The sequence below is a fragment of the Sorex fumeus genome, unplaced genomic scaffold, assembly GCF_029834395.1.
Source record: "Sorex fumeus unplaced genomic scaffold, SorFum_2.1 ptg000029l, whole genome shotgun sequence".
Taxonomy (NCBI): domain Eukaryota; kingdom Metazoa; phylum Chordata; class Mammalia; order Eulipotyphla; family Soricidae; genus Sorex; species Sorex fumeus.
Genome location: NW_026606086.1, coordinates 5,553,956 through 5,570,639, shown reverse-complemented (window position 1 = coordinate 5,570,639; position 16,684 = coordinate 5,553,956). Strand labels below are relative to the sequence as shown.

Below are 16,684 nucleotides of genomic sequence, written 5' to 3'. Positions count from 1 at the left end.
CAGCTTTTAAAATAAGTATAATGAAGCTACACAGTTAAAAATTTCAAATACAAACAGGCACATTTACATCATTGGTGCGCGAGCACACAGTTCAAACAATGGGTGCAAGGGCTTTTCCAAAGGGACTTCATGATATAATTTGGATGCTTACATAAAACTGAGCAATAATTAAGTACTACCAAAAAAAAAGTGTTCATCTCATATCAAGTGCTGCCTGTCTAAAGACCATTTTCTCTAATAAACTGATACACTTTGTACTGAGTTCCATTTGGTATGAAAGGGCCTTTCCTCACCAGCCCTGCCTGGGGTAATGAAGTCACATCAGCTGCCCACTCAGAAGCCGATACTCTTGGAGCAACTGTTAGACACTAGTGGCCGTGGACCAGCTAAGGAAAAGAGCCTGGGCTCGTCCTCACTGAGGGACTCAGCAAGGTCACAGGAGAGGCATGTGTCAGGTCAATTAGCTGTGCTACATACTAAATCAAATGATGTGAAACTAATGTTTTTTAGATAAAAACCATCACCATTCCATATGCCTGATCTACTTTAATTTAGCATTATAAACATTTTAAAATACATAATTCCCTTTAGACCAGAGTTTCCCAAGCACATTTGGTGTGCCTTCCCCTAAAATTCACTTGGCACCTCACTCTCCAGAAATGCACCTTAAGTGACCAAACAAAAGTACACCCCAGTCCCACAACCAGCCCAACGTGGTACCATGCTCCCTTCCTCCGTAAGGGCAGTGCTGCTCACTTTGGGAAACTGGTCGAGATTCTCGTCAGATCTAAACCTGATGGCAAAGTTTCTCTCTAGGGCAAAATTTGAGACCTGCGCTATCCGGAAGAAATCTACACCCCGACAGGAACCCCACAGCCACAGTTAAGCCAGCTACTGCCCAGCCTTGGATGTGCTCAGTGTAACTGAAGAACTGAGTTTTTAAATGAAGTTAACTGAAATGGAAATAACCACATTTGGCTAGTGGCCACTGTATTGGGATAGTACACGTTTATACATAATTGCAGTTTGGGCCTCATCATATTAAAGTATATAGCAGATGTGTTCTGCTCTAAGAAATGAAGATTTTTTTAGCCAGCTAATTCTAAGTGGAAATGGAGCCACATTTGCTCCTGCAACTTCATTTAGACGTCAAGGAAGAGAGCCATCAGACTTTATAGTCATACACTTTAGAATATTGACCATTTTTCCCCTTTAATAGAAAAAAGCAAGTTTACCAAAAATCTTGTTGGCTGGCTTAACATAAAATACATTCTGCCTCTTCTAACAACTTGTAGAAAACTGAGAAGGGAAGAAAATTATTGGGACAAAAGAATAACATACGAACTGTGTGGTCCCACCCCTACTGGCTTATTTTGGAGCTCTTTCTGCTTAGAAGTAACTTTCAAGTAATAACAACACCACCCCAAAGCCAACTGACTGATTTGGAATAATGGCAAAAATCATAAATACTTTCAGATAGGATTCTGGTTCCAAATTTCAACACAAGTTAAATCTCAATAGTGTTTTTCCACATTTTTTATAATTTTAAAATGAAGATTACTCCAGAATAGAATTAAACTAAAATAAAATAAGGCTAAATAGAATCAAGTGAAGACAAACTCAAGAATAGAAGCTCTACGTATACAACAGGAGAGTATTTGCAACTTATCTGCGATCAGGCTAGGCCCACTGAGCAGCCAGGCCTCCTGAGCAGCAAGCCCTTTCCTGACGCATAGCAGACATGCAGTGACCGTCAGTGCTACAACTAGTGGCGATGAGATGCTAACTGAAAGGAAGAAATCCCGTGCTTTCCTCTATTTGGGTAACACATACCATGGAGCTGAGTTGGAAATTTTAAGCACGATGCATTTGGTATTACCTGGACTTTTCTATACTATCTTCTTCATGTAAAAAACACGCACAAATACAAATTCCCAATAAACAGGAAAAAAAACAAAACAAAAATCAGCAATTTTTCAATCTGCAGTACAGTTACAACTGAACCAACAAATTTATTTAGGTAAGGCTGATAAACAGCAGGCTTGAAAGATGCTAAGAGTGGCAATGTCTGGGTGGAACTGCCTGGTCTACCTCATGATGCCTCATTCATCTCTGATAAAAGGACTGCTACTAAGCATCACTGAAGCCTGTGGACCCCCAGATCCGTGCACCCATGAGCTTCGATTCAGGACCAACCTAATCTCCACTCCATCTGGGGAAAGGTGGCAGGCAGGGAGCTTGCTCCTCACGACTCCGAACAGATCTTGCTTTCAGCATGTGACTAACAAAAGCTTTGACATGAATGTGCCTCCCAGTGAGAACTGAACGCATTAATATAAAAAATGTCAAATAGAACTAAGTCCTTGGAACTAACATATAAAACAATTATTACAACTAAAGCAGCAAATCAAAATATCTGCTGAGGTTTTCTGGTAGAACTAAAAACAAAAATTAGTTGGTGCCCAAGTTCAATAAGTCACTACCACTGACGAAACTAAACCCAAAATAGGAAATTGAAAAGTGCATAATGAAATTAACTCTTGGATCAAGTATTTATGGAAAATTGGAAATGTTTGTCCGGTATAGTTGATGAATAATGATTGAGAAGAGGTATTAGAGTTTATCTGATCCGGCTTTGGCCTGGCGCTCCACATAAAAAAGGATGTAAGCTTTTGCCTTCACAACGGTGTCCTCGTCGGTCAGCATCACAGTACTGTCGTTGAAGTGGAACCAGCGGCCTTCGTGAGTGGCGTATGCCGTGTAATGTCCAGAGCCAACTCTGCAAGGAAAAGGAAAAGATCAGAGAAAGAGACTAGAGAATCATAAAAAGATCTGTGCGGTCTTGTGATTTGTTAGACACAGAATAACTTTAGAAATTACTACAACCAAAGAGACATGCGGTTGAGACGGTTAGAGGAGCTCACACTTTTACCTTCCCCTGTACCCTACCGACAAGGAAAAATGACAAGGAAAAAACTGGCACTGGAAAATACGGGAAAGTGCCACAAACTGACCAAAAACTGACAGAACATATAAGGAAGTGTTCACACAATGCTGGACTGGGAAACCAACAAAGGAACTCTCAACCTACAAGTAGAGCTCTAGGTCAAGAAAGATGAAAATCAAGTTTCCCATAAAGGCAGAAAAAACCTGAGCGTGACGAAGTAGTCTGTGAAGCCAGAAAGAGGTGAGGGCGGTTCAGGCTCCCCCTCTGTTCACAGCCATCCTGGCTCGACCCTCGAGCCCCTGAACCCCACACCAGGCATCATCCCAAGGACCGGGCAGGACTGGGGTGGTTCCCAACCCCCCCTTCCTCACAAAGGAAAGTAAAAAGCTTCCAGAGAAGCACTTTCGCCTCCCCTTTCCCGTCAATATGAACCCCCATCTGCCTCCTGCCATAACACGAAGATTCCTCAGCCCTTTCTCCCGAGAAAAGGCTGCATCTAAGAGAGGAAAGTCCTTGCCATTTATCAATAATTTTTTATTTTTTTGCTTTTTTTGGGGGGGGGGGGGGGTCACACCCAGCAATGCTCAGGAGTTACTCCTGGCTCATGCACTCAGAAATTACTCATGGCAGTGCTTGGGGGACCATATGGGATGCCGGGGATCGAACCCGGGTTGGCCGCGTGCAAGGCAAACACCCTACCCACTGTACTATGGCTCCGGTCCCACCAATAATTTTTTAAATTCTAATAAACAAATTAGATGTAAGCTTTTGCCTTCACAACGGGCTGGTGAGACAGTCCAGCAGGTCAGGCGCTTGCCTTGCACACAGCCGACCCAAGTTCAATCCCCAGCAGAGGATTGAGTGCAGAGCCAGGAGTAACCCCCAAGCATCACTGGGTGTGGTCCAAAAAACAAACAAACAAACAAACAAACAAAAAAATCAGACCTGAGGTGGTCCTGCATCTAACTCTATAAGCAGCAAAGCCAATGTCTACAATGCTCTGAGGAAAAAGGTGTTTAGTGTGGAGAGTCATTTGACCGAGTACATACAGTAGTTCAGCTTCAGAGGCAAAAGAACCATTCTCAGGCCGGAAATCAAATGAAATAAATATCCCTAATAACAAATTTTCGGGGGGGGGGGGGAAGTCATTCTGCAAAATTAAGAACTAATCTTAAAAGCAGCTAACAGGTTAAGTTATTACACAAATAATGTTCCATTTAAATATCAATTGCCAAAGGAAATAAATAGCTTTGGGGTAAATTACTCAGGATCTTGTTTCTTCACGCTTCACATCATCTCAAGGAAATTCTTTCATACCAAGACTGAAGGGCAGTTCTACTTGGCTTATTTCAACGTCCCTGAACTCACTATCCAGGAAGTCAGGGGAATTATCAAACGTGCAAATAATAATTTGTAATTATTCCCTGAGCTGTTCCCGACTGTGCAACCCCCAAACTCACCCTGACCCATGGTGCACCACCACAGCGGCGAGGTCGTACAGGCAGCTCTCTGGACCACTGTTCTCAGGCTGCAGAACAAGGGAGAAGCGTCCGGGACTGGGTTAGGATGGTCTGCAGCACCATGGTTCTTCCTTCAGTAACCCCACCCTCTCCTGGAGAATTAGGTTTACTAAAGAAACATCTCACCTCTAGTAAGTAGCATTTCATGTCTAGGCCTCTGAGTGGAAATTCTACATATGTATCGACTTTGTTTCTTAAATATGCTGTCCAATGAAATCTTTTCAAATGTAAGCAGAGCACCTGGATGGAGAGAAGTACAAAGACTAAATAAACATCTGATTTGCTTTTCAATGAGTTATTTAGTACTAGTTACCTCGCGATAATGGGTACTCTGCACATTGTTCTGCTCCTTGCTTTCTTCCGGAAATGTCACTGTGATTTTGTAATCTGTAATGAGCACCACATTCCTGGGTCTGGGACAGGGTTCCTGACCATAATTCTCTAAGAGCTGTGATCCTTTGCAAGGGCCTTTCTGATGTTCCTGATGAGACTTCCAGACTGCACTAAGGGAGAGGCTGGTTGGTCACCAGGAGCTGCAAGCAAGTGACTAAGAGGCTGGGACTTTTAGTGTTATCTGTGTCCTGTGAGGAACTGAGAGGAGCTGGACACTGAATAACTGTCAGTAGCCTGTGACTAAATCACTCACATTTAAGCAATGAAGTTCCCATTAAAAAAAAAAAAAAAAGACGGGTATGGTGCCGCCCAGCAGGTCAACCTGCACCTGATGATGCCTTTAGGTTTCCTGATTACCCAAAATTGCTACTGTGCCTCTGGCCGGACCCCAACAACTTGGGACCAAGTTTCCCAAGAAATTGAAAAGCCAAAAGTTAAGTTGTGGGAGTCATGCCCACACACTACCTCCTGCTCAGCTATACAAGCTCCCTTATCGGCCTTATTGCAGAGACCCATAAATAAATCTCAAAAGAGAGCAAAAGCGGGACATTTGAGTGCATTAGTGGCCATGATTCAGAGACTCACACATGAATTTCGAAAGAGAGCAGCACACTGCAGAGATGTCTCCCCACCCCTCACCAGGCTGATTTCATCAGGGCACCTGGGGGGGGGGGGGGGGGCCCGGGTGTGTCCCTCTGCCTGCCACAAGTGAACCCTGGCAGTTGCAAACCTCCAGGCCCCAATCGCCGCCATGCTCATGGCTGACCTTCACAGGCCCGTCGCAAGCACCCCATGCATGAGAATGAATCCTCTGAAAAACCCAGGAATGCAGGACTTGTGACTGAAGACTCCAGGCTTCACGGAGTTGGGGATGGACACCCTCCCCCCATCTTCTGCCCTTCCAGTTTCCTGACAGTCACGCCCACTAACTGCCTCAGGCTACCATTTAAGGGCATTAATAGCCATGATTCAGAGACTCACAAATGAATCTCAAAAAGAGCAGCTCACTGCAAAGATGCCTCCAGAACCCAGATATTTAAAAAAAATTAAAATTCGTAACAAGCAATACAAAATAAGTTATTTAGCATCTGCCTATGGGGCAGGCTTGGGTGATAGTGTCAAAATTCGAAATAATGGTGGTAGGAAGGTGTAATGGTGGTGGAACTGGTGTTGAAATGTTGAATGTAAACAATTATTGTGAACAACTTTATGAAAATTAAATTTACATTTTTTTAAAAATGTGGAGTTCATGCTGCTTCAGTCAGCCTAATCAGTGACTGAATAATAAGCAGTACTCCTAATTTAAAACCAAAAAAAAAAAGGAAGACATGATTGGAAGCATCCAGGATGAAGCAACAGAACACTTTCAAACATGGCAGACCCCACACTCCAACACTGGCTCCGCTGTAGGGGCCTCGGTCCTTAGTAGCCTTTGTAACAGATCAGGGATCAGTGCCGTGCGCTGACCAGAGGCCAGAGAGCAGCAGCACTGCTTCACAGGTATGGAAAGGCTGAAAGTCACTGTCCACTGCCTTGACTGGAAGTGCTGGTCCGTGGACCTGTGTGCAGGGCGGGTGCTAGCCCCAAGGTGTGGGAAGATTGAGTAACATTGACCCTGGGAGTAAGAAAGTTCCCTGAGTCCACGAGCTGCTCTCGCCTCTCAATGAAGCCCAGCAGGGTGCTGGGAACCTCCAGCCTATGGTTTTTTAGTCGGAAGCAGGATAACCGCCTGGCACTGAGACCGCCGCATGAAGGGGAAGGGGCTCTCATGAGAACAAGGTCGTAACCTTGGACTGTTGACGCTCTCTCCAGGCTGACCGTGGAAGAACTCTAGCTGTTGTCAGCATGCGTGCTATTGGGGGGGTCCCCGCCCCCCACATATTGAGTATATGGACAGGACAGTTATGCTTTCTCAAAGGGGTTACTTAGCTTTTACTAAAAACCAAGAGACAAATGCAGAGCAGGTCACAGACACTAAAACTGTATCCAAAAAAAATTGTTATCGATCGAACATTTTCCCTTCAGAATTAAACTGTACCTTGAAACCACACTTACCTTGGGTAGTTTCTGAATCCAAAACTTTTTCGTAGACTTTTGTTTCTTTTTGCATTTGTGGCACATGTATAACTCTGTTTCATCAAGTTCTTCCAAGTCAGTGAAACTGCGAAGACAATCTAAAACCAAATTGTTTTGGCAGCATTTAAAACAGGATGACCTTCACAGGTGCCACAAGTTACGAAAAATAACTGCACTCTAAGGCTGAATGACTAGGTTCAAATCTCAGCCTTCTGACCGATATGACCTCGGAAAAGTTCACCAAATCTCAGCTGCAAAATAAAGACATCCCAGCCCACCATCCGAATTCAACCTACTTTGGGGCCATCCACATGGTTCAAGTGGCAGGAGCACACGCCTGGCACGTGCAAGGGAACTGGGTTTATCCCAACACCCTGGGCCAACACTTACTGCAACGCTAGGTGTAGCCATTTTTTTTAAAAAAAACAAAACTTATTTCTTATTTTGGGGCTTGGGGCCACATCCAGCGGTGCTCAGGACTTACTCCTGGCTTTGTGCTCAGGTGCCTGGGGGACTTGATAGGATAACAGAGATTGAAAACACAGAATTTCTTGGAAAGAGCTGCAGGAAGAAAAACGTGTGAAGTTCTTGGTCTGTCTGACATCTAGTGACAACCAATTATGGCATCTTACTGCTACTGACTTTAGTATTAACAGGAAAATAGTCTAGCAATTAGCATAGGCTAGTTACTCTGGTACAGATGCTTCATTCTGGACTAGATACAGTCCCAGTGCTAGGGTGCGTGCCTGACACGAGAGGGAGCCGAGGTTCATGTGAGGCACACGTGGCCCTTTGCCAATGCCAGGCGTGGCCCCGCAGGAGTCAGCCTGGCCCATAACCCCACTGCTTGGGGAAGGAAAGTCAACGGCTCCCTAAAGAAACTGGAGTTTGAGCAATAATCCAGTGGGAATTTCACGGATACCCTACCAGTTTACAATCCTGTGTAACTTTCACACTTGTACATGTGTCTGAGAGGTCGCTTCCCTGGCGCCGGAGTGCTTGCTGGGCTCTAGCCCGAACTCATCACTATCACGATTATCACTTAGGGAAAAGCAGCAGATCACGAAGGCACGTATCAGTACCGTCCTGGGCAGCACCAAGGAATCCTGAGTTGCAGGCTCTGTTTTCAATAGCTTCTCCTTTAAAGCTACGTATTTTTCTTTTAAATACTTCACTGGATACAGGTTCCAGTCCAGGCATCACATATGGTCCCCTGAGGCCTGCCAAGAATGATCTTGCGACACAGAACCAGGAGAAAGCCCTTAGCACCACCGGGTGGGGCCTTAAACCCAAAAATAATCTTTTGATCATATAATCTGGGACTTGGCCCTGAGCCAAAGCCGGCCACCTGGTACAGCAAATAAAGTTCGGGTGAAACATTTGCTTTTCCATTCCTGGCTCTGCTTTGACAACAGCACTGAGTCTTGAGAACACAAACCTGCTGTGAAATGAAAATATTACGACCTGCCCTCCACAGCACAGGCCCGCGGGCTCCTGAGCACTGCAGCTGTCTTCACTGCGCTAAACAACCCACTCGAACAACAGCACAGGCGGGGGGTGGGGGTGGGGGCACACCTGCTGGTCCTTTTCCAGGGGAAGTGCCTTTCAAAGGCCCAAGGTGCTACCTCACTGCGGTTTTTATTCTGTTTTCTGGATGCCACAAGCATCTGTTCTTGTACTCAAGTGCCTTTCCTCTGGAGTAAGGTCTCAAAACACTGCCAAGGCTGATGGCAAAGAAGCCGACGGGGTTTCCTTCTTGGAAGTTTAAGGTTCCAGGTATTACAGTTAGGGCTTTCATCTATTTCTAAGTTAATTTTTTTTGTCTCTCATGCCTGTGTGTCCAGCTTCTCCAGTAACGCTTACTAGAGACTGTCCTTTCCTCGTTGACTATTCTTGGCTCTTTTGGGTGAATCAACCATACAGAGCAGATCTCTGGGCCTTTTATTAGTTCCATTACTCTCAGTATATCTTTATGTCAACAGCACACAGACAGCGTTGTCAGATGATGTGCAGTCATGGCACCAGACCCATCTTCTCTTCAGCCTGCCTCGGCTGCAGCTTTGGTTCCATATGAATCTTTGTTTTCTCTTCTACTGATACAAGCTCGCCCTTCCCCGACCCTGTCCCGACTACACAACAGGCTACAACTGCCCCTCCAACATCCCACTGCACCCCCACTCAGGGAAGACAGAGCTGCGCTGCAGACAGCCGCCCCGAGGGCATCTGGGACCCGGGAAAGAGGGGGGTCCCCGCCACTCCCGGCACAGCTGCCTGAGACACAATGAGAAACACACAAGGCACACGGGCGGGGGGGGGGGGGGGGGGGGGGAGGGAGGACCCACGGCCCCCTGGGCAGTTCGAGAAAGGCCTTCAGGTTAGCAGGTGGGCACCAGTCTGTGTAGCCAGACAATGCTTTCAGGCCATATGACGGTGACAGTGGAAATGATCCCTCTGGACAAACCGAGCACTGAAAGGAAAAGGGACGTGCACGGTAAGCACTCAGTAACAGAGCTGCAAACCACAGTGCCTACAAGGAAAACGAGAGGGGGAGAGAGAAGGGTCTGCCACAGAGGCAGGCTGTGGGGACAGGGAAACTGGGGACACTTGGGACAGGAAATGTGCACTAGTGAAGGGGCGGGTGCTGGAATATTGTATGACTGAAACCCAACCGTGAATAACTCTGACTCAGAGTTTTACATATATGTATACATATATATGTATGTGTGTGTATATATATAATATATATATTTATATATGTATAGGTCTATCTGTAACCAAATAAATAAAATGAAAAAAAAATTTAATTTTTAAAATAAAAGCCACTCCTTGGCTGAAGGGCTGGTTTCCCATCTAGATGTTGGAGGGTCCTTTCAGGGCCAGGTATTGGCTGGGAGGCTGGCTACAGGGCTCAGATCCTGTTCCCTTGGGTTTCGAGGCTTATGGGGAACAGTGTCTCAGCCCCTCTCACCCACTGATGCGACTTCCTTCTGGTTTGTCTGATGTCCAAGCTACTCAACTATCCGTCCCCTCCACCTCCCGAGGAAATGACCCCTTTTATTTTGCTACTGTAGATTCTGTGTTCGTGGGGAGCAAGTTATTCGGGGCCATCCTATCTGCTATCTGATGCCCTCCATGCACTGTTAAAAATGGGTCTTTGCTCCTTGATCCCAGTGCAGTCGATGTAAATCCCACCTGGTGCCCTCCCCTCCCTTCTTCTTCCCTCCCTTCCCCTCCCCTCCCCTCCTCTCTCTCCTGCCCCCTCTCCCCTCCCCTGGGGGTTATACTCTGCACTCAGGATTCACTCCTGGCAGTGCTCAGGAATGTCAGGGATTGAATCCAGGTGACTGCATGCTGGACACCTTCCTGCTCTGCTCTCTCCAGCCCACACTCCTCCTCACACTGTACTGAACAATGCCCCTTCTCTTTCCCATTGGTCCCAACAGATCTCACAAATACAACATTGCCAATTTGCTATTTTATGTCGATGGCTAAGTCCTAGGAAACATAAGAGGAGCTATTGTTTCAAGCTTCTTTTTAACAGTAACTAGAGTGCTACTGTCCCTCAGGGCCCTGCCACTCACTTCTCCAGCTCTGAAGGCACTGGTTACCCCAGAGCACCCAGGGTACTCCATGGCTGATACCAGGAATCCCTTCAGACGGATCACTACGGCGCTCATAAGCTCTGAAGCTGAAATCGTGAGCGCTTTAATCAGCCAAGTATTTGATGCACCATGTAAAAAGCTGAAGTCTTGGGATGAGAGTATGGGGTCAGATTCAAGAAAGAAACAAAGAATCTTCCATATTTACAAATCAGTATGTAAACACTTCAAGTAGGAAAAGGAGGCATCTCTTCAACATGATGTAGGCCACACAGGAAAACCCACACATAACATCAGACTGAACGGGAAAGACTGAAAGTCTGTCCCCCAAGATCATAAACAAGACAAGGATGCCAGCATGCACCACTTCTACTCAATATAATATTCAAACTTTTAGTCACAGCAATTAGGCAAAAACAAATAAAAGGCATTCAACAAAAAACTGCTTACAGAAGAAATGTCACATGTGTCAAAAACCCTTAAGACTAAATAAGCGAGAATAAAATTTTGCAGAGCTACAGAATATAAAATCAATTAACAAAAACTTTTTTTTGGCTTATTTTGGTTTCCGGGCCACACCTGGCAGTGCACAGGGTTTGATCCTGAATCCACACTCAGTGACCACTCCCGGAGGGCTGAGAGGACCATGTGGGGTGTCACGGATCAAACCCAAGTTGGGCACGTGCTAGGCAGGTGCCCTCCCCTCTGTACTATCTATCCAGCCCCCCCCACACAAAAAATTACTTTTATAAAAACTTTCAATGAAAACCCTGAAAAGGAAACGTAAGACAATTCCACCTACAATGATAGCAAAAAAAAAAATATTTAGGGGCTAGAGATGAGATGAGAGGGGGCTGGAGCGATAGCACAGCGGGTAGGGCGTTCGCCTTACAAGCGGCCAACATGGCCGACCCGAGTTCGATTCCTCCGCCCCTCTCGGAGAGCCCGGCAAGCTACCGAGAGTATTCGATATGCCAGACACAGTAACAACAAAGTCTCCAATGGAGACGTTACTGGGCCCGCTCGAGCAAATCGACGATCAACGGGAGGGCCTTTACCTTTACCTTTAGAGATGAGAGTGTTAGAATACACGCCTCATATATGCGAAAGTACTGGGTTCGATTCTGAACCACACAAGTGCGTGTGCACACACACACACACACACACACACACACACAAATTATTAATATACCTACTAACCAAGAGGGAAAAGAGAAAACCTAGGGCCAGTGGATAACTTAGCAGTGAGGGTACAGCCCAGCGTGATCTGACCTGAAATCGACTCCCAGGGCAGGAACAGGCGCGGCCTCACCGGACAATTTCTGTATGGCAGGACCCCACGGCACCGCCCCTACCCCTCCAGGTCCCCACACTGAAATGAGAATCTCTTGTGGGTGCCTGTCTCTACCTCATGAGCAGCGCTTGGAAGGAACCCTTCTGCAAAAAAAAAAAAGAAAAAGAAGGCAGCAAACCCCACCTACAAGCTGAATCACGTCTTCCCTAGAATTATAAACCTCATGCATGGACACGTGCAATACAGCAACCACTATGAGAAGTTTAGAAGTTCCTCAAAAAGTGAAACACAAGAGTCTAGCCACTGTACTTCTAGATATATGCCCAAAAGAACCACAAGCAGGAACTCAAATATTTGTTCAGTTATTATGTTCGCAGGGCTGAAGCGATAGCACAGCGGGTAGGGCGTTTGCCTTGCACGGGGCCAACCCGGGTTCGATTCCTCCGCCCCTCTGGGAGAGCCCGGCAAGCTACCGAGAGTATCCTGCCCGCACAGCAGAGCCTGGCAAGCCCCTCGTGGCGTATTCGATAAGCCAAACACAGTAACAACAAGCCTCACAATGGAGACGTTACTGGTGCCCGCTGGAGCAGATCGATGAACAACGGGAGGACAGTGCCACAGTGCATTATGTTAGCAACGTTAGTCACAATAAGCAATAGGTGGTCGCAGCCCCAACAGCTCTATCGGTAAGAAGTACTACACCACAGAATGGGTTTTTATGCACTCTTTCAGAGGAAGGGAATTCCAATACATGGCACAGCGAGAATGAACCTAAGATATGCCAAAGGAAACAAGCCAGGAACAGAACCACGTACAAGCAGCCCTCTGTGACGACACACTCTGCAGCCGGGGCTCAGCAGCCGCCACTGGGGGTGTGCACTGTCCACAGTCTCAAATGACAGGTTTCCGCTGTACCGAGCACATACAGGCGTCTTCCTCCTGCCACTACTTCCTAATGATCAGTATAATAACTATACACAATAATTCTATTTTAAAGGGACGCTAAAGAATAGGGTATTCAGGAGAATAAACACAGGTTTTACGTAGAACGTTACTTGATCTAAGGAATGTGGGTATCCTTGGATTCTGGTACCCACAAGGGGTCCTGGAACCAAGCCCTGCAAGAGAGCAAAGGATGAGTGTAGTATGGCTTCATTTCCATAAAGCCCTATAACATCGAAAGTCAGAACAGAGCAGAACAGAGGTGACTGCAGCTGGAGAGAGGAGTGACAGTTGAACTGACAAATTTGTTTTGGATGAGAACATTTTGCAAATAGTGGTTGCATATGATTGCAAAATATGTTGAGTGTACTGACAACTAAATTCTACCCTTCAATCACTACCATGGTAAATGTGACGTGTTGTACAAACAAGTAAAAGTCAGAGTTTGTTCAGAATGTTCCTGAATGAGAGCGGAAGTGCTGGCTGAGATGAGCCCCATGAGCCCCGTCGTCCCGTTACGCAGAAACTTGCTGTTGAAAGTCTTGCCCCAGCCAGGGCACTGACAGGCAGAAACAACTCTGAGGCTGGGTCTTCTCACTCTGTGGAACTGGCCCTGAGCCCCTTTCTGAAAAGGCCTGTGCACTGTAAGCACACAACGGCCCAGTGGGGTCACTTTGTGGGCCCCTTCGGTCATCTGCTCAGGACTCTCCATTTCCTTATCCTTGCTCATCAGCGTTTATTCAGAGAAAGAAAACATCAATTTTCACAGCCACTCATTTGCAGTTTTGAGACCAAAAAGTGAATGGTAAGATGCATAACTAGATTAAGAACTGGCATTTATCAAATACTGTAAAACCTGTAAAATTTCAAAATAAATAAATAAACAAACACTGGTACTTGCCCCCTTGACTGGTCAGTTACCTTCGCACTGCCTCGTCTCGCTCGAGCCCCCCCTTCTCTTCTGAAAACAACCCCCTCTCCTCCAGCCACTGCTTTCCAGATCTTCTTTCCCAAACCAAGAGTGGCTGTGGTCCCCGCAGCCTGTAACTTCCTCCTTCCCGGCCTCTCTGAGGGGCACAGAGGGTGACCGCCAAGTGGGCAGATAGTCCCCAACTTCCCAGATTAAGACCCCCGGAATGAAGCAGAAGACACGAAGGGCCCCGAGATTGCTCACCGGCAGCACACGCCAGGAGTGGCCTCTCAGACACTGGTCCAGGCTGACCTGTCTATCACTCCCAGCACATGTGAGCCCCAAGCCCCACAGGGGTGATTCCTGAGCACCACTGGGTGCGGCCCCAAAACCAAAGTAAATAAACATACACATGCAGTATGTTTTAAATGCCTACCCCCTAACAACAAGCTAATGATCTCTCATACTGGGACTCCCTTCATGGCTCCAAGATGGGATACTACAATTTTCACACATTTTCCTCAAAGGAAATATTTTTAGACCATTTTTAGTCAATTACTAACAACCTTACCTTACTAACAACAAGCAATACAAAATAAACTATTTACCATCTGCCTTTGGGGCAGGCATGGGTGGTGGTGGAAGAACTCAAAATAATGGTGGTGGGATTGGTGTGAAAACACTGAATGCAATCAATTACTGTGAACGACTCTGAAACTGAAATTTAAATATAAATAAATGGTGCTCCCACATACCCACCTCGAGGCACCTGACTCATGTGCTCGGCCCAGTCCGTACCCTGTGGCAGCAACAGACACGGGCTAGGGAGCCTGACAGCACCTGAGGATTCAGAGGCTGGTGTGACCTCGGGCAGCCCCCAAGGCCACTCCCATCAGCAGAGATGACCCTCACTCACTGTCCCCAATTACGCCACACGGGTTTCTAGAAGGTTCTTTTAGTAATCCTGAAAGTCGAATACCTATCTATAATAGAATCTAAAAAACAAAAAGCAACTCACAATAATTCTACAGCTCCAGTTCTTTTTTAAAAGCATCTTCTTCACCAATTTTTTTAGTAAAAATATCCTCATCATGGTATTATGGGCAGCTGACTTATACAGGCACTTATATTTCCTCGGTGCTCTTGAATTTTATCCAGATTTAACCCCCTTCCAAATCTTTCACTAGCGGATACTATATGAATCTGATCAACTTTGCATGTCTTACAACTGCTTGAATCTAATATTATATTGCACCAATATTCTTCCACATGTTGAATTAACCACTTGCATTTATTTTTCTTATTCACACATTTTGTCCAAGTACTATTTTTCTTGTTACTAATATTCATTTCAAATTGATCACTGCCTTATCTACTTCATTTATGATATATGGTGTCTTTTACCATTACGCAGTTTTTATAATCTTTATACACATTATAGGGCTGGAGCGATAGCACAGCGGTAGGGCGTTTGTCTTGCACGCAGCCAGCCCAGCTGAGCCAGTTTCGATTCCTCCGCCCCTCTCGGAGAGCCCTGCAAACTACCGGGAGTATCTCGCCCGCACAGCAAAGCCTGGCAAGCTACCCGTGACATATTCGATATGCCAAACACAGTAACAAGTCTCAAAATGGAGACGTTACTGGGCCCGCTCGAGAAAATCGATGAACAACGGGACAGTGCAGTGCTTTATGCACAGTATATATAAACTTTTTCCTCCATCAACTTCTGGCCACAGAAGTGGCTGATGTAGTTAGAAAACCCCTGCAAGATTAATAAAATAAGCAAGTTATGGATTCTTTGTCAAGGACTGAATTTAGGTCTTCACACATGCCAGGCACGAGCTGCATCGGCCTGTGTTTGTGCTGTGGGGCACACGTGTATTTCGGATCTTCTGAGAAGTCGCCATATCATTTCCGAAGGAAGCCAGACATCCTCATAACAGCGCATAAAGGTTCCTTTTACTCTAGTCTCCGTCATGTTTGTCTTCTCTGGTACAGAACATTTGCACAGATATCAGATGCTATCTCAGTGGAGTTCTGATTCACATGCCTGTGGCAGTAAGTAAGGAGCCTATTCACTGTGCTTGCCGACCATCTGTTTATCGCTCTGGTGATGGATCTAGCAGTTCTCCCCATTTTTTTCGGATGGGTTAATTTTTCTTTTATGGTTGAGTCTTTCAAAGTTCTTTATTTTGTGTATTAACACTGTCAGATGTGCAAATATTTTTCTCCCCATCAGTGCATGTCTTAATTTAAACAACTTTTTTTCACTATGCAGAATTATTTGTTTGATATAATCGCACGTTTGTTTATTTTTCTCACCACTGAAGTTAAAATTCTTGTTTCTGGGAATGGAGTGATAGCACAGCGGGTAGGGCGTTTGCCTTGCATGTGGCCGACCCAGGTTTGATTCCCAGCATCCCATATGGTCCCCTGAGCACCGCCAGGATTAATTCCTAACTGCAGAGCCTGGAGTAACCCCTGTGCATTGCCAGGTGTGATCCAAAAAGCAAAAAAAAAAAAAAAAAAAAATTCTTGCACTGTGCAAAAACTTTTTAGTTTGCCATAATCTTTAGTTTATTTTTTATCTTGCCATTCAAGTACAAACTCGCAAGATATCACTGAAGTCAAGTAGCCACGAGTGATTTTGCCCCTCTGGAAAAAAATATTTTTATACCTATTTATTTCCTACTGGGCCACCTTATTAGCCTTTTTTACCTCTATGTTTAGAGCACATCAAAGTTCTACACTTATCTAAGTTCAGTATTCGCATTTTTGTTTCTTTTTTAAACTGTGAGATCTAGAAAAGCAATCTCCCGGCCAGCCCTGCTCTCAGAGACAGCTGACGCGCACCATTCCCCCCCTAACCCCCATCGTTCCAACAGAGTCTCTAGAAAAGTTCCAGGAATATGAGAGGCTCATCTGAAAGTGCTGGTGACTTTAGTCTTTCATCTTTATTACTAATTTTCCTTTGTCCCTCAGTAACAAGCCTCCTAGCTTATC

The 16,684-nt window shown here is 45.7% G+C and overlaps 1 protein-coding gene across 2 annotated transcripts in view; it reads right to left on the bottom strand.

Annotated features, from left to right (window-relative positions):
- USP3 (ubiquitin specific peptidase 3) overlaps positions 1-16,684 on the bottom strand; it is a 112,250-nt gene continuing 95,566 nt past the window's right edge. For both annotated transcript variants that reach the window (XM_056115634.1, XM_056115635.1), the window contains 4 exons: positions 6,916-7,034; positions 4,594-4,707; positions 4,408-4,475; positions 1-2,779 (listed from right to left, as the gene is read on the bottom strand). In XM_056115634.1, coding sequence (XP_055971609.1) covers positions 2,614-2,779; positions 4,408-4,475; positions 4,594-4,707; positions 6,916-7,034 — 467 coding nt within the window. In that variant the 3' untranslated portion in view covers positions 1-2,613. The remainder of the gene's footprint in view (positions 2,780-4,407; positions 4,476-4,593; positions 4,708-6,915; positions 7,035-16,684) is intronic.